The sequence below is a fragment of the Temnothorax longispinosus genome, chromosome 2 (genome assembly GCF_030848805.1).
Source record: "Temnothorax longispinosus isolate EJ_2023e chromosome 2, Tlon_JGU_v1, whole genome shotgun sequence".
Classification (NCBI taxonomy): domain Eukaryota; kingdom Metazoa; phylum Arthropoda; class Insecta; order Hymenoptera; family Formicidae; genus Temnothorax; species Temnothorax longispinosus.
Window position 1 is genome coordinate 23,635,804 of NC_092359.1, and position 13,251 is coordinate 23,649,054.

Genomic DNA, 13,251 nt, shown 5'->3' on the forward strand with positions numbered 1-13,251 from the left:
CATTTTAAAAATCAATATTTACTTATCAATGTTGTAGAAAATTACATATTATCGATGTTATAGGAATATTATCAAAAGTGCCAACGCGTTAGTACTTTTTCATATAAGAATATATTACGTATCATTAAAATATCTATTATCACACAAAATTAATGAAAAATTTTTGTCTCTTGTCTCTCGCTGCCTTCTCAATTTTACTTTGTCAATGTAATGCATCGTTATCGTGTAAATTGTAACAACATAGATCAAATATCTAATAATATATATATATATATATATATATATATATATATATATATATATATATATATGTGTATATTGCCTTATAAGCAAGATACGATTCTTGCCTATCTAAGTTTTGGATTTAAAAATGCGTCCAACTTTAAACGTTAAACATATTTTGGTTTTAAAATGTTGCAAAGTATAAAATTATTTATTACTTATGTATTAACTATGTTTTAATGAAATCATCTTATACTTTTTGTTTCTTTATTACTATCTAAATTTGAAAAACTATGGAGAAATGTAAAAAATGCCGAATATATACATATATATATATATATATATATATATATATATATATATATCTTAATACAATACGAGATGCATGATATGAAACATGAAATAGATTAATAGAAAAGTCAAAATTGATGAAAAAAAAAATAATTGTACAGGCGATGAATCGTTTTCTTAGTTTTTTCCTAATTTTCATATAAATCTATCTTTCGAATTCTTTATTATTCATGAAATAGATGAAATACCTTTTTCTCTCATAAACAGCGTTGCATTTTGAAGACAAAAGGCTCTTTTTGTATTTATTTATTAAGTGTTACATTAAGTTTATATTTTATATTCTTTTCCTGTGAGTTTACTATTATGATAAATTGAAAATTTACAAATTTACATTACGGTAAGAAGCAATAATGTATCTTTTAAGATATTTTACCAAGATTTTAGGATTTTAAAACATAAAATATTTATGTAAAAATAAAAATAATTTGTGCACCTATTTGTAATAAATAGTTGGTATTTTATTCATAGGAAGTGCATTTATTGGAATCTCATATATACTCCGTCTAACGAGAGATTATGGTTGGATCAGAACATCTATTTATGTATACGATACGCCATGTTCTGGGAACTTTACCTCCACTTTGCTCGCCTATGCGCAGAACCAACCATAATCTCTTGTTGGACGGAGTATACTTTTTTTCATTCCTGTTCAACAGTTACATGTTACATATTACATGCAAGTTTGTTAATTATTAGCAACTGCATAGGAGTGCGCCAGTGCACAACACACACACCACACACATAATTCTTGTATAGATAACATGTATTGTAGTCAACATTAACTGTTTTATAAGTGAAGATTCTCTTCACGTGATAATTTCTCACTTTTTTGATGCAATTATACCTTCCAATTGCGTCTGAAAATTATAATTGGTATATATAATTGGTTTATATGTATTTTTTACAATACATGAATAATAGTTTAGCTTAGTCAGTCATTTAATATGTCTACATAAAATATACAAATAAAAAATACATGTTGCAAAATGTGTATATTACAATTATATTATTTTATCTTAAGTATTTAAAAACATTTGTATTTACGTAGCTCGATCTGAATATATATCTATATTTTATGCATTTTAAAATATCAGTGTTTATGCATGTATCTACAGACGCAAAATGTTGAATCACATTTAGTTTATTATCAGATTCTCTCTCTCTACATTCTCTCTTTTTTTTTTTACGATTTTTGACGAAGGTAAACAAGTATGAAAGAATTTTTCATATTTTAATTCTCGTCTTATCTCTTATCTAATTGTGTGTTGCAAGTCTGACAATTATTCGGCGCGCAGTTATTATGGTTGAAAAATATCTATTAAAATTAAAAATAATTTAACGCGAACATCTTGTTGCGGCTTTGTTTACTGCTTCAAAATGAAATAAATATTTTTACCTTTAATTGCAAGTTTGTCTTTTTAAGAAACTGCACTTCTTCCATGTGTTTTTTTTCCTCCGCTTCCCTTAATTCGGCCGATCTTTTCTCAGACTGATCATACTTGAGCCTTAATTCCGCAACCGTTTTCTCCAAATCAATTTTTTGTAATCTCAATTCCTCGGCTGTATTAATCAAATTTTCCTTACCTTGCTCGGCCTGTAAAAGTAAGGTCTTTTTTTATCAACCATCGTATGCTAAATTTTACAGACTGCAAACAAAAGCAAAATGTATTTCGACGAGCCTGATGACGAGCTTATATAAACTTGGAAAGATATGTACGATGTGATATTAGAAAGAGATAGGTACTTGCAGCGCTTTACGCATCCCGAAAGCGATGCTACTTTGATACAATGTCTGGTACGCGGCTAATGTCATTTTGATTTCATCCCTTACTCGCAATAAAAGTAATCCACGTTCGGCACAGTTTACAGTTACTTGCCGTATTAATTCATCTGAAACGTGTAATAATTATACGACAATATATATTTACTCAACGGTGTATTTTTATCTCAATTTTTACCCCATGTATTAGACATAAAGCTTTAGAGTTATCTATATATACGAATGTTTATACCGAAACATTGGGCATAGAGCTGCCTACGAACGGGACAAATACCGGTTTCTCTGGCCTGTCTTTGTTGCAATCGCATATCAAGTTGCTCTTGTAAATTTATCACGTCTAATCGTGTTGCGGGAGTACTCGACACCTAAATAATATAGCCATTTGTGGACTATCGTACATACACAACAACGTTGCAAGATTGAAAAGATAGATTAGCTTTTTTAAAAATTTATCTAATTTTACACGTTGAGTCCATATCTGGCCATCCTCTTCCCATTCCTTCGGCGGTAAAATTCTATTTAAAATTTCAATAGTTTCCCGTCGTGTATCAGCTGAAGCTGAGGTTGTTTGAATTTTGCAAGCAGCTATACCGACTTTTGCCAATGCTGAATCCTTACGTATCTGTTGTTTAATGAAAAAGATACATTAGCAGATATATAATACATTTTCTTTTATTTATATATTTCGTGTTCCGTATTCGTGCATATATATATATATATATATATACATGCACGAGCATCTTCTCAGAGAAATTTTAATTTGTGCAATAATAGAAAGTGATGATAAAAATTCGTCGTACCTTCTCTGGATGAGTCGTAATCAAAACTGGATTATCATACTTGACCAGCGTGTCCACAGCGGGAATTGTGCGTTGATCTTTGATTGCTGTCGCCATTTATTTAGATAGATGATTTACGTAAAATGTAACTAAAACGCGATCGTATATTCGCGTTGAATATTGTTTATCGCGAGATTCGCGAGCAGCACAGAATATTAACGCGATAGCTTCCGTTCGTATGAATAAGCTGATAGCTATTAGCTGGTAACTCAAGCTCATGCTATGATGGTACTTGGTAGTCTTGATACTTTGGTTTGGTAGCTGAAAAAACGTCGCCATAGAAACGTTGTTGGTTGTTCAAGTCGTTGGCCTGCAGCCTGCAGCTACTGCACCGCTCGAAAGGGTCGATTCGCTTTATTTTATGCCAAGAGCAAACTTTTAATGCGATTACAGGGTAAGGCGCAGTTCTTAATATTCAATTTCTAATTAAAATAATAGGTAAAGTGTATCTACATCTATTGTTATTCACTCACCGAAGTCGAATCAGAGATCAAGGGTACATACGTCGACTTTGCAACTCGCTGTTATAAAGTTTGATAGATGCCCCAGTTGCCCCACCCCTCGTTTGTATGTACACAATCGCGAAAAATGAAATAAATACAGAAACTTGAACGAAGGTTGTTACAACAGTTTAATATAACAACTTATCATTTAAGTTAAGAGAAAAAAAAGTTTTATGAGAAAAGTGTAGTTTTACTTCACTTTGAAAAAGATTTGTACATGTATTTGCTCAGACACAAAGTCATCCGAAGTAAGATTCATCAGTGCTACAATGCGTGTGACATCATTCATCATTGTACAATAAATAGTATTGATAGCATTTTATATTAGAGATGATTATTATACACAATGATATATCCATAAATCATAAACCTCTTATACATTATTGATGTGTGTTGTGTTGTTGTTATTTAAGTATTACTATTATACATATTCGAAGATAAAAGATATTAATATATAATTTTGTATGCATGCAATTAATTCATCATTACATAACTGCGTTCAATTGTAAAATAAAATGTTCTTTCAATTCATTTGTACTGAAATCATCCACGTCGTCATTACTTTCCTCAAAAATATCTTGAACCGTGCCTGTTACAGTTTCCGTATTGTCCATCAGGATTTCTCCGCAAAGCGGTGTTGCGTTTTCCGCATGATGATACTGGGTATAAATTTCCACGTCGCTTTCCATAGGCTGAGTATCGCGTTCTTCGTTCGTATTTTGTTTTAAAGAGATCACTTGTCGAATTTTGTTATTAGTTTTACTGGAATCGGAGATCCTGTCACTCGGGAGAGCTTGCAAAACCGACAATGCTGGAAGTGGAAATCCGTAATTTAACAACTTGTTGTATCCATTTGTACCGCAGATTTCTTTAATTTCTATCGCCATTGTTATAACTCTCTCGGAATAGTCTTCCTTCATATTATCTATCATAATTTCGTGAAATCTACTCGTATTCCCGTCCAAGAGCTTCTTTCTTCTCATAAAAGTTTGCATATTTAACATCTTCCTCTTATATGTGTTGGTATTTTTCTCCGCTCGCTCGAGATATTTCGAAGCCTTCTCCAATTTCCAGTTGAGCTCTTTTATTCGTTTGTCTCTTTGTTTGATTTGGCTCTCCAGCTGCCTTTTTTGTTGACATTCTATAGTTATAGTTTTCATTAAATTTTTATTCGTCTCTTCAAGATTACTCATTCTGTTCGATAAATCGTAAATCAACCTTTGTCTCATGTCCGTTTGTTTGTTGCTCGTTGAAGATGGTGTGCCATTCGTACTTTTGTTCACGTCATTCATCTTTCTTTCTACTTTCTTCGTCCTTGCTTTAAGCACCAAATTTTTATTCTGCAGTTTTTTCTCCAAGTCCTTAAGCAAAATGAGTTGATTAGATAATTGTCCGATAACAGTCTCTTGCAGTTTCACTTTTTCTTGTAATTTCTTGTCTTCACATTTATTAGTATATACATTGGTCGTCGCGTGTTCGATAACGCTGTCAATGGCATTATTTATGTCTAAACCTTTCTCTTCGTCCATATGCGGTGGCAGTAACCTTGTGGTCAGACATTCATCATTTTTTGAAGTTGACAAAACGAATGATACTTGATCATTGTCTCTTGGCGCAATACTTGGCGGAAAAATATCGTTGTTGCGTTTGTCCGTAGACGTTCTTTCTATCGGATAATCGTCTATTGTTATAATAGATGTAACAGGTGCATTATTTTTTTGCTGTAAATAAGTATTATCTTCTTGTTTATGTTCTTCAATGGTAAAATCTTTTGTATCTTGAAATAAATCTTGCATAATATCAAATACATCTTCGCGATCACCCGTCACCTTGACTGTGAATTTTGTCGTATCCGATATAATATCATTGTCTTTATTGTATCGCGCACGTTCTGATCCAACATTCAGTTTTTTTCTTACTTCATTTTCTACTTCCACGATGTCCGAAGTATCGCTGTTACTCATAGAATTTGTATCCGGGAAAGATGCATTTTGAACTGACCTTTTTATAGATTTCATAACTTTTTCTCGTGTTCTCCGTTTACACTTCACAGCGGTCTTCAGGTTTGACGCAACATATACATTCTCTCTGCTGAAAGCTTCTTCCGTGTATCCACAAGTTTCATCGATCTCTTTGTTATCAACAATATACGCGCCATTGGTGGCACGTTGATCCAGCTTATCAACGTCCGTAGTTCCACTGTTGTAAAATGTACACCTAGGGACACGTGCAACGTCTTCTCCGCTTTCACTACCAAAGATAATCTCGATATTATCTCTATTGTCCGTAAGCATCTCTCCACGTTCATTCCTCGACGAATATTTATAATTAATACTTTTGTGAAATGGCATTTGCATTACTGGTTTCTCTAAAGTTCCTTTCCGATTCCTAGAGATTGAATCTAGTTCCACCTCCATATTAGATATATTGTTTTCTTCGCGGTGACCGTCGCAAATTTGCTTCAATTTCTCTTCTATTTCGTCGTAAGTATCATCGAAGACCTGATCGATGTCTCGTTTTATTTCTGTTTTTACAGCGACCGTCTCATTCTGGTTACCAGTTGAGTTTATATTTGCTATAAAATCACCGACAGTTTTTTTATTCTCCGCGCTTGCTTTTCCAGCGTCGTTTTCCTTGGCATTACTCTCCATCTCCATATTATTATCATCTGAAATTATAATAATATTTTCTTGTTGAAGATCGTTCATAATATCTATATACTGACCGTAAAATGCTTGTTTATTTTCTATCTTTATTGGAGAATGATTTGCTTGTTGATATACGAACGACGGTATAGATGGTATAGGATTATCGACATCCTGCGAATCAGAATCCTTTTCTTCCAAGCGGCCAATCGACGAATGTTCAGTATCATTTTCCAAAGACTCTGTCATATAATCGTTTTCACATACGTTTTCATTCTTGGCCGTGGTTAACTTGAAACGCTTTTTGGCAGATTTTCTAGTTGACGTTACAGTGAAGATAGATGGGATGGCATTCTTCTTTAGTCTGATTCTACCATTTTCGGTTACAGACCATTCCTTAGGTTCAAAATGCACGTGACACAGAAAGGAATTGTTAGATGGTTCCCAATCGGCTCTTGCGACGCAATCCTGCCAGATCTTTCTCAATTTTGGATCGCGAGGGAAACATTTCATTATGTATCCTTTTTCGCTGCGATTGTTGCAACCAACAGCCGCACAACCTGGCATTTTTATGGTCAGTCAAATGAAGAATAACCTGCAACGTTGGAATAATGTCACAAATCATAGTGTAGCAGCACAAAAAACCAGATAGCAACCAGATACGTGCATTTCGAACGGCATTTTATAAAAAGGACATTATTACACAAATTAAAGAGTACATCTATCCGTCTATAAATAAATAAATATATGTATATGTATACATATATATATCTTTCCTCTCATCTCTCTACAAAGAAGTGTGACAATAGATCTCGTTCGTTTTAAATGCAGAGGAAATGCACGTGAAACGGCTTTTACTTGTATACTTTTGACAACGTGTTTTTAAAAACATAACACGTTGCGCCGTCCGACGATATATTATAAAAAATTTACAATTCTGCTTACCCTTTTTTTTACATTAGCTTCATTCCCATTCCGAGGGAGGTAGTTAATACAACATATAACGCCCCTCAAAAGATGACAATACCGCTCATAAACATTCGCATTATTAAATTCGCAAAGGTTCTTAACCTCTTCAACTTAGCGCGCAAATAAATATATTGTCAAGCTTTCTTATATCACGAAGTATGTGTGTTGGTAGGATTCTACCGATCTGCAACGATCTACGTGTCGCGGTGTCGCGTGTGTCGCGTACGCCGTAACATGGCCGCAACTCTCAACTCCGTAATTATCTTGCAGCCAATAAGAGAGAGATTTCGGGTGCGGTGCGGTTCATTTGATGCTGTCAAATAAATACATGCATATAAACCGGCCGATTTCCTTCTCTCTCTCTCTCTCTCTGCTATAAGCATTCCTTAATCCTTTCGCAGACAGGTAAGACAGGTTAAATCATTGAATGGGTTCAAGACGTTCAAGTCATTCAAGTTACAACGCGCAACAATGTTATTAATATATAGAATGATACCGAGTATACCGACAGAGGATACCGACGTCGACGTTATAAGACCTAAATCTAAATAGATCTCTCTCTCCAAATTAGGTTAAGTTATTTACACATTACACACCATTAGACATAAGTGTGTCTGATCAGACGAATGTGGTGTGGACCGTGGACGACTGAGGAAGGTGAATGTAAAACTTTGCAGCTGAAAGATAACGCGATGAATAAAAATAAAAATACTCGTGAAACAACGCCAGGTGATGGTTTACGATCATTACGGAGCACTACGTTATTCCGCGCCGTTAATTTCGAGTTGTATACCAAGCCGGTAAGATTATAAAACTTTGACAATCGGTACAACTTCTCGAAATTGAGTCGTAGCCGATATTGTTAAATTATTAAATTGTTAATATTGTCATTAATAAAATGATGTTATTTGCAGAACAAAACCATTATGATTCTCGGTGTTATAGCAATGTTGGGCTGTTCAGGATACATATTTTATATGAATTTTAATCAAAAGAGGAACGATTATCGTACTTTAGTTAAATCAGACGACACTGTGGTATTAGTGAAAAAAGCATCCAAGTGGACGGAGTAAGAAAATCCTTAACGAATGGGCATTGCTTGTAGTTGAATAACTTGATCAAGTCTTAACAATATATGTTTACATAAATCCAATTAAAGAATTCAGGACACGTGCATAAGAAATAGGCGAGCCTCTATTTATATTCTAATAAAGAAAGACTATTAATTCGTAGTTAATTTTTACAAAATTTGTTACCCAGTTTGCTTTAAAATTTTTAAATGATAGCGAGATGATCAATGTTATCACCTTTGATATTTTAAATGTAACATTATACAGCATTAGTATGTATACATATATTTATATTATTAGACTATATTCGATAAATATCTATATATTATTAGATAAAAACATTAAATTATATTTAGGAACGAAAGAGAAAACACGTTTTATTTTCAGATTTAAGAAAATGTGCTTGTTATCTATAAATACGTTATGTATATAAACAACTTTTCTAAACCATGTCTGTATACATATACATTATATTAATCTATAATATCCTTTTCCACTGTTGACTATACCATGTGTCTATTTTCCATGACTATCGGTTGGTATTGATTTCGGAACAGAATAATTATCACAAAAATATATTCACATTGTAAACTATTTTACCATACATATGTCTGATATGTGATATTTTTCATGTGTATTAGTTGCGCTTACTGTTCAATTAATGTTTATCAATATATTTGTTTTCATAAAAGTTTAATAAGATACATATAATTCTAATTCATATATGCACATGTACACACTCTTTTATAAGGAAGCCCACTGTATGTTGGAGAATCACTAGATATCGCTAAATGTTATTTATTGTTATTTTCCTATGTTCTATAGTAGCAACAATGTGCGATATCAATAAACTACGTTCTCTTTTCGTGCTCTTTTTTTAATCGATAACAACATCTATTTTTTGTATAGTGCTATTAGATATATTTACATCGATATTACTGTTATGAAGAAAAAATATCCAAGTTTAATATAAATCAATTCTTTTATCACACATAGCATAATTATTAAAATAGATCCAAACTATTATCACTTTAATATATTTTTCTTATATATAAATTTTTTTTTCTTTATAATAGAGATCTTTTTCTACACAAGCTATGTATATATCTTTTATTCTATATTTTAAAATCATGAAATTATATAGATTATAAAATCTGCTAAAATTTCTAACAACAAACAAGTTATATTTACTTTTCCAGTTATTAATTTAGAACACTTGATAATTTTCACAGCATAACAATTTTCCTAAGCTACTAGATAACTTTTACTTTTAACAACATGAACTACATATCTAACAAAATTTTTCATGTAACAATACGCATGATATATAATTTATACACATAGAAAATTTGGCATCATTGTAATACTTTGCAATGTTTTGTACTTTATCTTGTAAAAGTTTGTAGTAAAGAAAAGTTAAAAAAAAAGGACACGTTACCACAGGAAAGATAACTGTATATAATTCGATGTCAAAGCCAGATAAGGACAAAATGCATGACTTTATATATAACCAATATTAGTAAAAAATAATTTTTATTATTATTATAATTATATATATTCAAAATTCACGTTCTAGTTAATAATAATAAAAATTATTTTTTACTAATATTGGGTATGTACATATATACACGAGGGCTGTTTAAAAAGTTCCCGAACTGCGTCTTAATAATTTTTGGGGTTCAGAAGGAGAGAAAGCTGAACAAGTTGCAAGTAAATCCCAAGACAAAGTTGAAACTTTTTGAACAGCTTTGGTATATAAAATATATAAATATTGCCATATTTTTATTATGCTTGATTATTACGTTGTACTTTTTAATATTCCATCTTAACACGTACAGTCGTTCTGTGCTTCTGGAAACAGCTTTATCGTTTCATTAATTGCGTTTGCCACATAATCCAAATTATTTTCATTGAGTCCGCACATATTGATACGCCCACTGCGTAACATATAAATGTGATAATGATCTCTTAGATGCTGCACTTGTTTCTCTAAAAGAAAATTGGAGAAAAAATTGTTTTGGTAACTTTTTTATAACATAGCATAGTTTTATCAAATCAATTGCATTGTAAAACAAAAAATATAATTTTTACAACTAACCAGTGAGTCCTGTATATGAAAACATTCCAATTTGCTGAATAATATGATCCCAACGACCTGGGGTACCTACGTTGAGCAGTCTATGATGCAAGCCTACTCTCATTTGTTTAATTCTACTAGACATTGTTCTAATATGATCTTTCCTAAAACATCAAATCGCATTATTATAATACAGTGTAATTAGAATACACGTGTTTTTTGGTGTTTTATATTTTATAGATTTGACAAATCAATACCATTCCTCAAAGAGCTCTGGATTCCTCAGTACAGTCGCAACAATTCGAGCACCGTGATTAGGAGGATTGCTATACATTCCTCGGATAATTAACGTTAATTGTGATTTAATTTGAACTATCTCCTTCGTATCGGCCAACACAAACACGATGTTACCAACTCTTTCGTTGTATAATCCAAAATTTTTTGCAAAACTTTGCGTACAGATGAATTCGATTCCCCGTTCGGCAAACATTCGTACAGCATATGCATCTTTGTCTAAATCTCCACTTGCAAAACCCTATTAAGAATCAATGTTCAGATTTACTAAAGCGTGTTATAAAAATACGTATCATAATTAAGCTTGCTTAGATATTGACCTGATATGCACTGTCGAATAGTGGAAAAAGTTGTTTTTCCTGTATGACATCAGCTATTTTAGTCCATTGCTCCGGAGTTGGATCGCATCCAGTGGGATTATGTGCACACGAATGTAGAATAATTACAGCATTTTTTGGAGCATCTCGTAAATCACGGAGCATTCCTTCTAAATCGATGTTATGAGTCTTTTCATCCCAATATGTATATTCGCGAGCATTTTTAAATCCTCCATTAGTAAATACCAGTCTGTGATTTTCTGCCAGCACATAATCTTACGATACATGGAAATTTTCACTAGTAGGTGGAATAAGAAGAACGTATTATTCTCCGAAATTTACTTACCCCAGGAAGGTTTACTATAATAAAAGGTATCGTAATGTAGAATACGACTGAAAAATTCAGCAGCAACACGCAGTGCTCCAGTACCGGAAAGCGACTGAATACCAAAGGCACGCCCTTGGGCAATAACAGGAGACGTTGCACCTAATAACATACTCGTAGCAGCTTCGCTAAACGCTTCTAACCCAAGAACTGGCAAATATTCATGATTTTGTAAATCATCGGCTGCAAGTGACTTTTCTACCTTTCTTACAACTGGTAGAACCCATGGTTTACCTTCGTTAGTACGATAAGCTGAAAAGACGTTTTATATTTTTTTAACGATTCATAGGTAGATTATACAGCAGGTAGATGTTACAACATAAAATTAATTAAGCGTGTATAAATTACAAAGAGAAATACGACGTAGGCTTTAAAGAGTATGCAAACGTTATGTTTCGAGAAATGTTCTTACGCAAATTGAGAAACACGTTTGTTATGTAATACTGTCAATATTAATTAATACCTATATTCACAGATATATATAAAAAAATTAATTTGTTAGATTTAAGATAATGCATTTGATAATAACTGATTCTTATTTGCTTTTATATATTATTTTTTTACAATAATTGAGCAAGAAAACGTGCGTGTATGTGTGCGTGGGTATCTGTGTGTGAGTGACATGGAACATATTATGTAATCACTTTGGAAGTAACCCAAGGATTCAAAGTATAGAGATAAAAAAAAAGTGTTGTCTTACACACAACTCATATAGTTTTTAGTTATGTTTATTAAAATGTAAAATATGTTAATTTAATAGTAAAAGTCCTAACTTTTTGAAAAACTTGCTAAAGGCAAGCATCACTGTAAATCTCTGTATATGAATAAAATCGATCTTGTCTTTCTTTAGTAAAAATCGGATAAGAAACTTATTGTTAGTCTCGAACATAATACTTATTAGAAATAAAATCGTTACATACCTCCGATAGTAAGATTAACTTTATTCTCGTAAGTATCGTCGACGAATGCTTTTTGCAACGCAAAAACTTCGATAGGAGGTCCTAATTCTATTCCGGTGAATCTGGTATTCATGTTGTCAACACAAGACAGCAGTAAGTAGATAACAACAGCAGTGGCGATGTAATGATATTAAATTTTAAGAACTCGTCAGAGAGAGAGAGAGAGAGAGAGAGAGAGAGAGAGAAGTTCACAGCTGCAGCTTGCAGCGTGAATATGCTATGTGGCTAAGTGCTGGATCTGGACATGTAAAAAGCCGTGTTGAAGTAGAGCCGCGCGAAGACTGGCCAAGTGACAAGTGATCTTTAATCTGACTGTGTGTGCGCGGGCGCGCGGGTGTATGGATATATGTATGTACCTCGCGATTTTTTACACCATTTACACCGTTTGACGTAAGGGGGGACGTAAGTAGCTACGTGACAAAGGTCATGGTCATATGTCTCACTTTCGTATCATGTGATAAAATGTATAATGTATGCGTTCCAAAATTCACTCTAGCTAAAATGCTATAGTGTACGTGACGTAAATAAACTATAGATTTTAGTTAACCCAGAGTGAATTTTGGAACGCAGCCAAAACTGAAACGTATGCGCAAACTCTGCTCTAACAGAAAGGCTGCAACGTGATTGGCTATCGCACAGTTTTTAGCCAATAAGCTTGCAGCTTTTCTGTTAGAGCAGAATTTACGTTCGACAAGAGAATCGGACCAGGAAACTGGGTTCTGCCTACAGGAAGCGGAAATGCTTGCCGCGCGGCAAGAAGCGACGCGGTAGCCAATCAACGTGTCACTTTTCCGTAAAAACCAATTGTTTATTGGCTACCGCGTCGCTTCTTCTCGCGCG

The 13,251-nt window shown here is 33.1% G+C and overlaps 4 protein-coding genes across 6 annotated transcripts; 1 reads left to right on the forward strand and 3 right to left on the reverse strand.

Annotated features, from left to right (window-relative positions):
- Positions 1–1,154: 1,154 nt before the first annotated feature.
- Positions 1,155–3,737, reverse strand: Dnali1 (Putative inner dynein arm light chain, axonemal Dnali1). The gene is made up of 6 exons (XM_071770380.1): positions 3,154–3,737; positions 2,817–2,975; positions 2,586–2,718; positions 2,318–2,463; positions 1,970–2,167; positions 1,155–1,430 (listed from the first exon to the last, which is right to left on the reverse strand). The coding sequence occupies exons 1-6, from the start codon at positions 3,247–3,249 to the stop codon at positions 1,395–1,397; spliced, it is 768 nt and encodes a 255-aa protein (XP_071626481.1). The 5' UTR covers positions 3,250–3,737; the 3' UTR covers positions 1,155–1,394.
- A 338-nt stretch (positions 3,738–4,075) lies between these two features.
- Positions 4,076–7,516, reverse strand: LOC139808405 (uncharacterized). 2 transcript variants are annotated; one of them, XM_071770339.1, is made up of 3 exons: positions 7,286–7,516; positions 6,421–6,935; positions 4,076–6,363 (listed from the first exon to the last, which is right to left on the reverse strand). In XM_071770339.1, the coding sequence occupies exons 2-3, from the start codon at positions 6,905–6,907 to the stop codon at positions 4,181–4,183; spliced, it is 2,670 nt and encodes an 889-aa protein (XP_071626440.1). In that variant the 5' UTR covers positions 6,908–6,935; positions 7,286–7,516; the 3' UTR covers positions 4,076–4,180. The 2 variants fall into 2 exon arrangements, with proteins under 2 accessions (XP_071626440.1, XP_071626439.1); XM_071770338.1 differs by having other exon boundaries at positions 4,076–6,935.
- A 61-nt stretch (positions 7,517–7,577) lies between these two features.
- Positions 7,578–9,244, forward strand: LOC139808421 (small integral membrane protein 8). Its single transcript, XM_071770391.1, has 3 exons — positions 7,578–7,714; positions 7,881–8,109; positions 8,224–9,244. The coding sequence occupies exons 2-3, from the start codon at positions 7,936–7,938 to the stop codon at positions 8,380–8,382; spliced, it is 333 nt and encodes a 110-aa protein (XP_071626492.1). The 5' UTR covers positions 7,578–7,714; positions 7,881–7,935; the 3' UTR covers positions 8,383–9,244.
- Positions 8,741–12,822, reverse strand: Got1 (Glutamate oxaloacetate transaminase 1). 2 transcript variants are annotated; one of them, XM_071770375.1, is made up of 6 exons: positions 12,373–12,822; positions 11,414–11,704; positions 11,071–11,342; positions 10,714–10,991; positions 10,478–10,620; positions 8,741–10,368 (listed from the first exon to the last, which is right to left on the reverse strand). In XM_071770375.1, exons 1-6 carry the CDS (start codon positions 12,482–12,484, stop codon positions 10,205–10,207), a joined length of 1,260 nt encoding a protein of 419 aa, XP_071626476.1. In that variant the 5' UTR covers positions 12,485–12,822; the 3' UTR covers positions 8,741–10,204. The 2 variants fall into 2 exon arrangements, with proteins under 2 accessions (XP_071626476.1, XP_071626477.1); XM_071770376.1 differs by having other exon boundaries at positions 11,071–11,327; positions 12,373–12,820.
- Between the last annotated feature and the right edge of the window lie 429 nt (positions 12,823–13,251).

Coding starts and splice junctions, on each gene's coding strand:
- Dnali1 (XM_071770380.1), bottom strand. CDS start 3,249: ATGGCGACAGCAATCAAAGATCAACGCACAATTCCCGCTGTGGACACG. Junction 2,976..3,153: donor TTACGACTCATCCAGAGAAG/GTACGACGAATT, acceptor ATTAAACAACAG/ATACGTAAGGATTCAGCATT. Junction 2,719..2,816: donor GCCAGATATGGACTCAACGT/GTAAAATTAGAT, acceptor TATATTATTTAG/GTGTCGAGTACTCCCGCAAC.
- LOC139808405 (XM_071770338.1), bottom strand. CDS start 6,907: ATGCCAGGTTGTGCGGCTGTTGGTTGCAACAATCGCAGCGAAAAAGGA.
- LOC139808421 (XM_071770391.1), top strand. CDS start 7,936: ATGTGGTGTGGACCGTGGACGACTGAGGAAGGTGAATGTAAAACTTTG. Junction 8,110..8,223: donor TCGAGTTGTATACCAAGCCG/GTAAGATTATAA, acceptor TGTTATTTGCAG/AACAAAACCATTATGATTCT.
- Got1 (XM_071770375.1), bottom strand. CDS start 12,484: ATGAATACCAGATTCACCGGAATAGAATTAGGACCTCCTATCGAAGTT. Junction 11,343..11,413: donor TTATAGTAAACCTTCCTGGG/GTAAGTAAATTT, acceptor ATGTATCGTAAG/ATTATGTGCTGGCAGAAAAT. Junction 10,992..11,070: donor TATTCGACAGTGCATATCAG/GTCAATATCTAA, acceptor GATTCTTAATAG/GGTTTTGCAAGTGGAGATTT.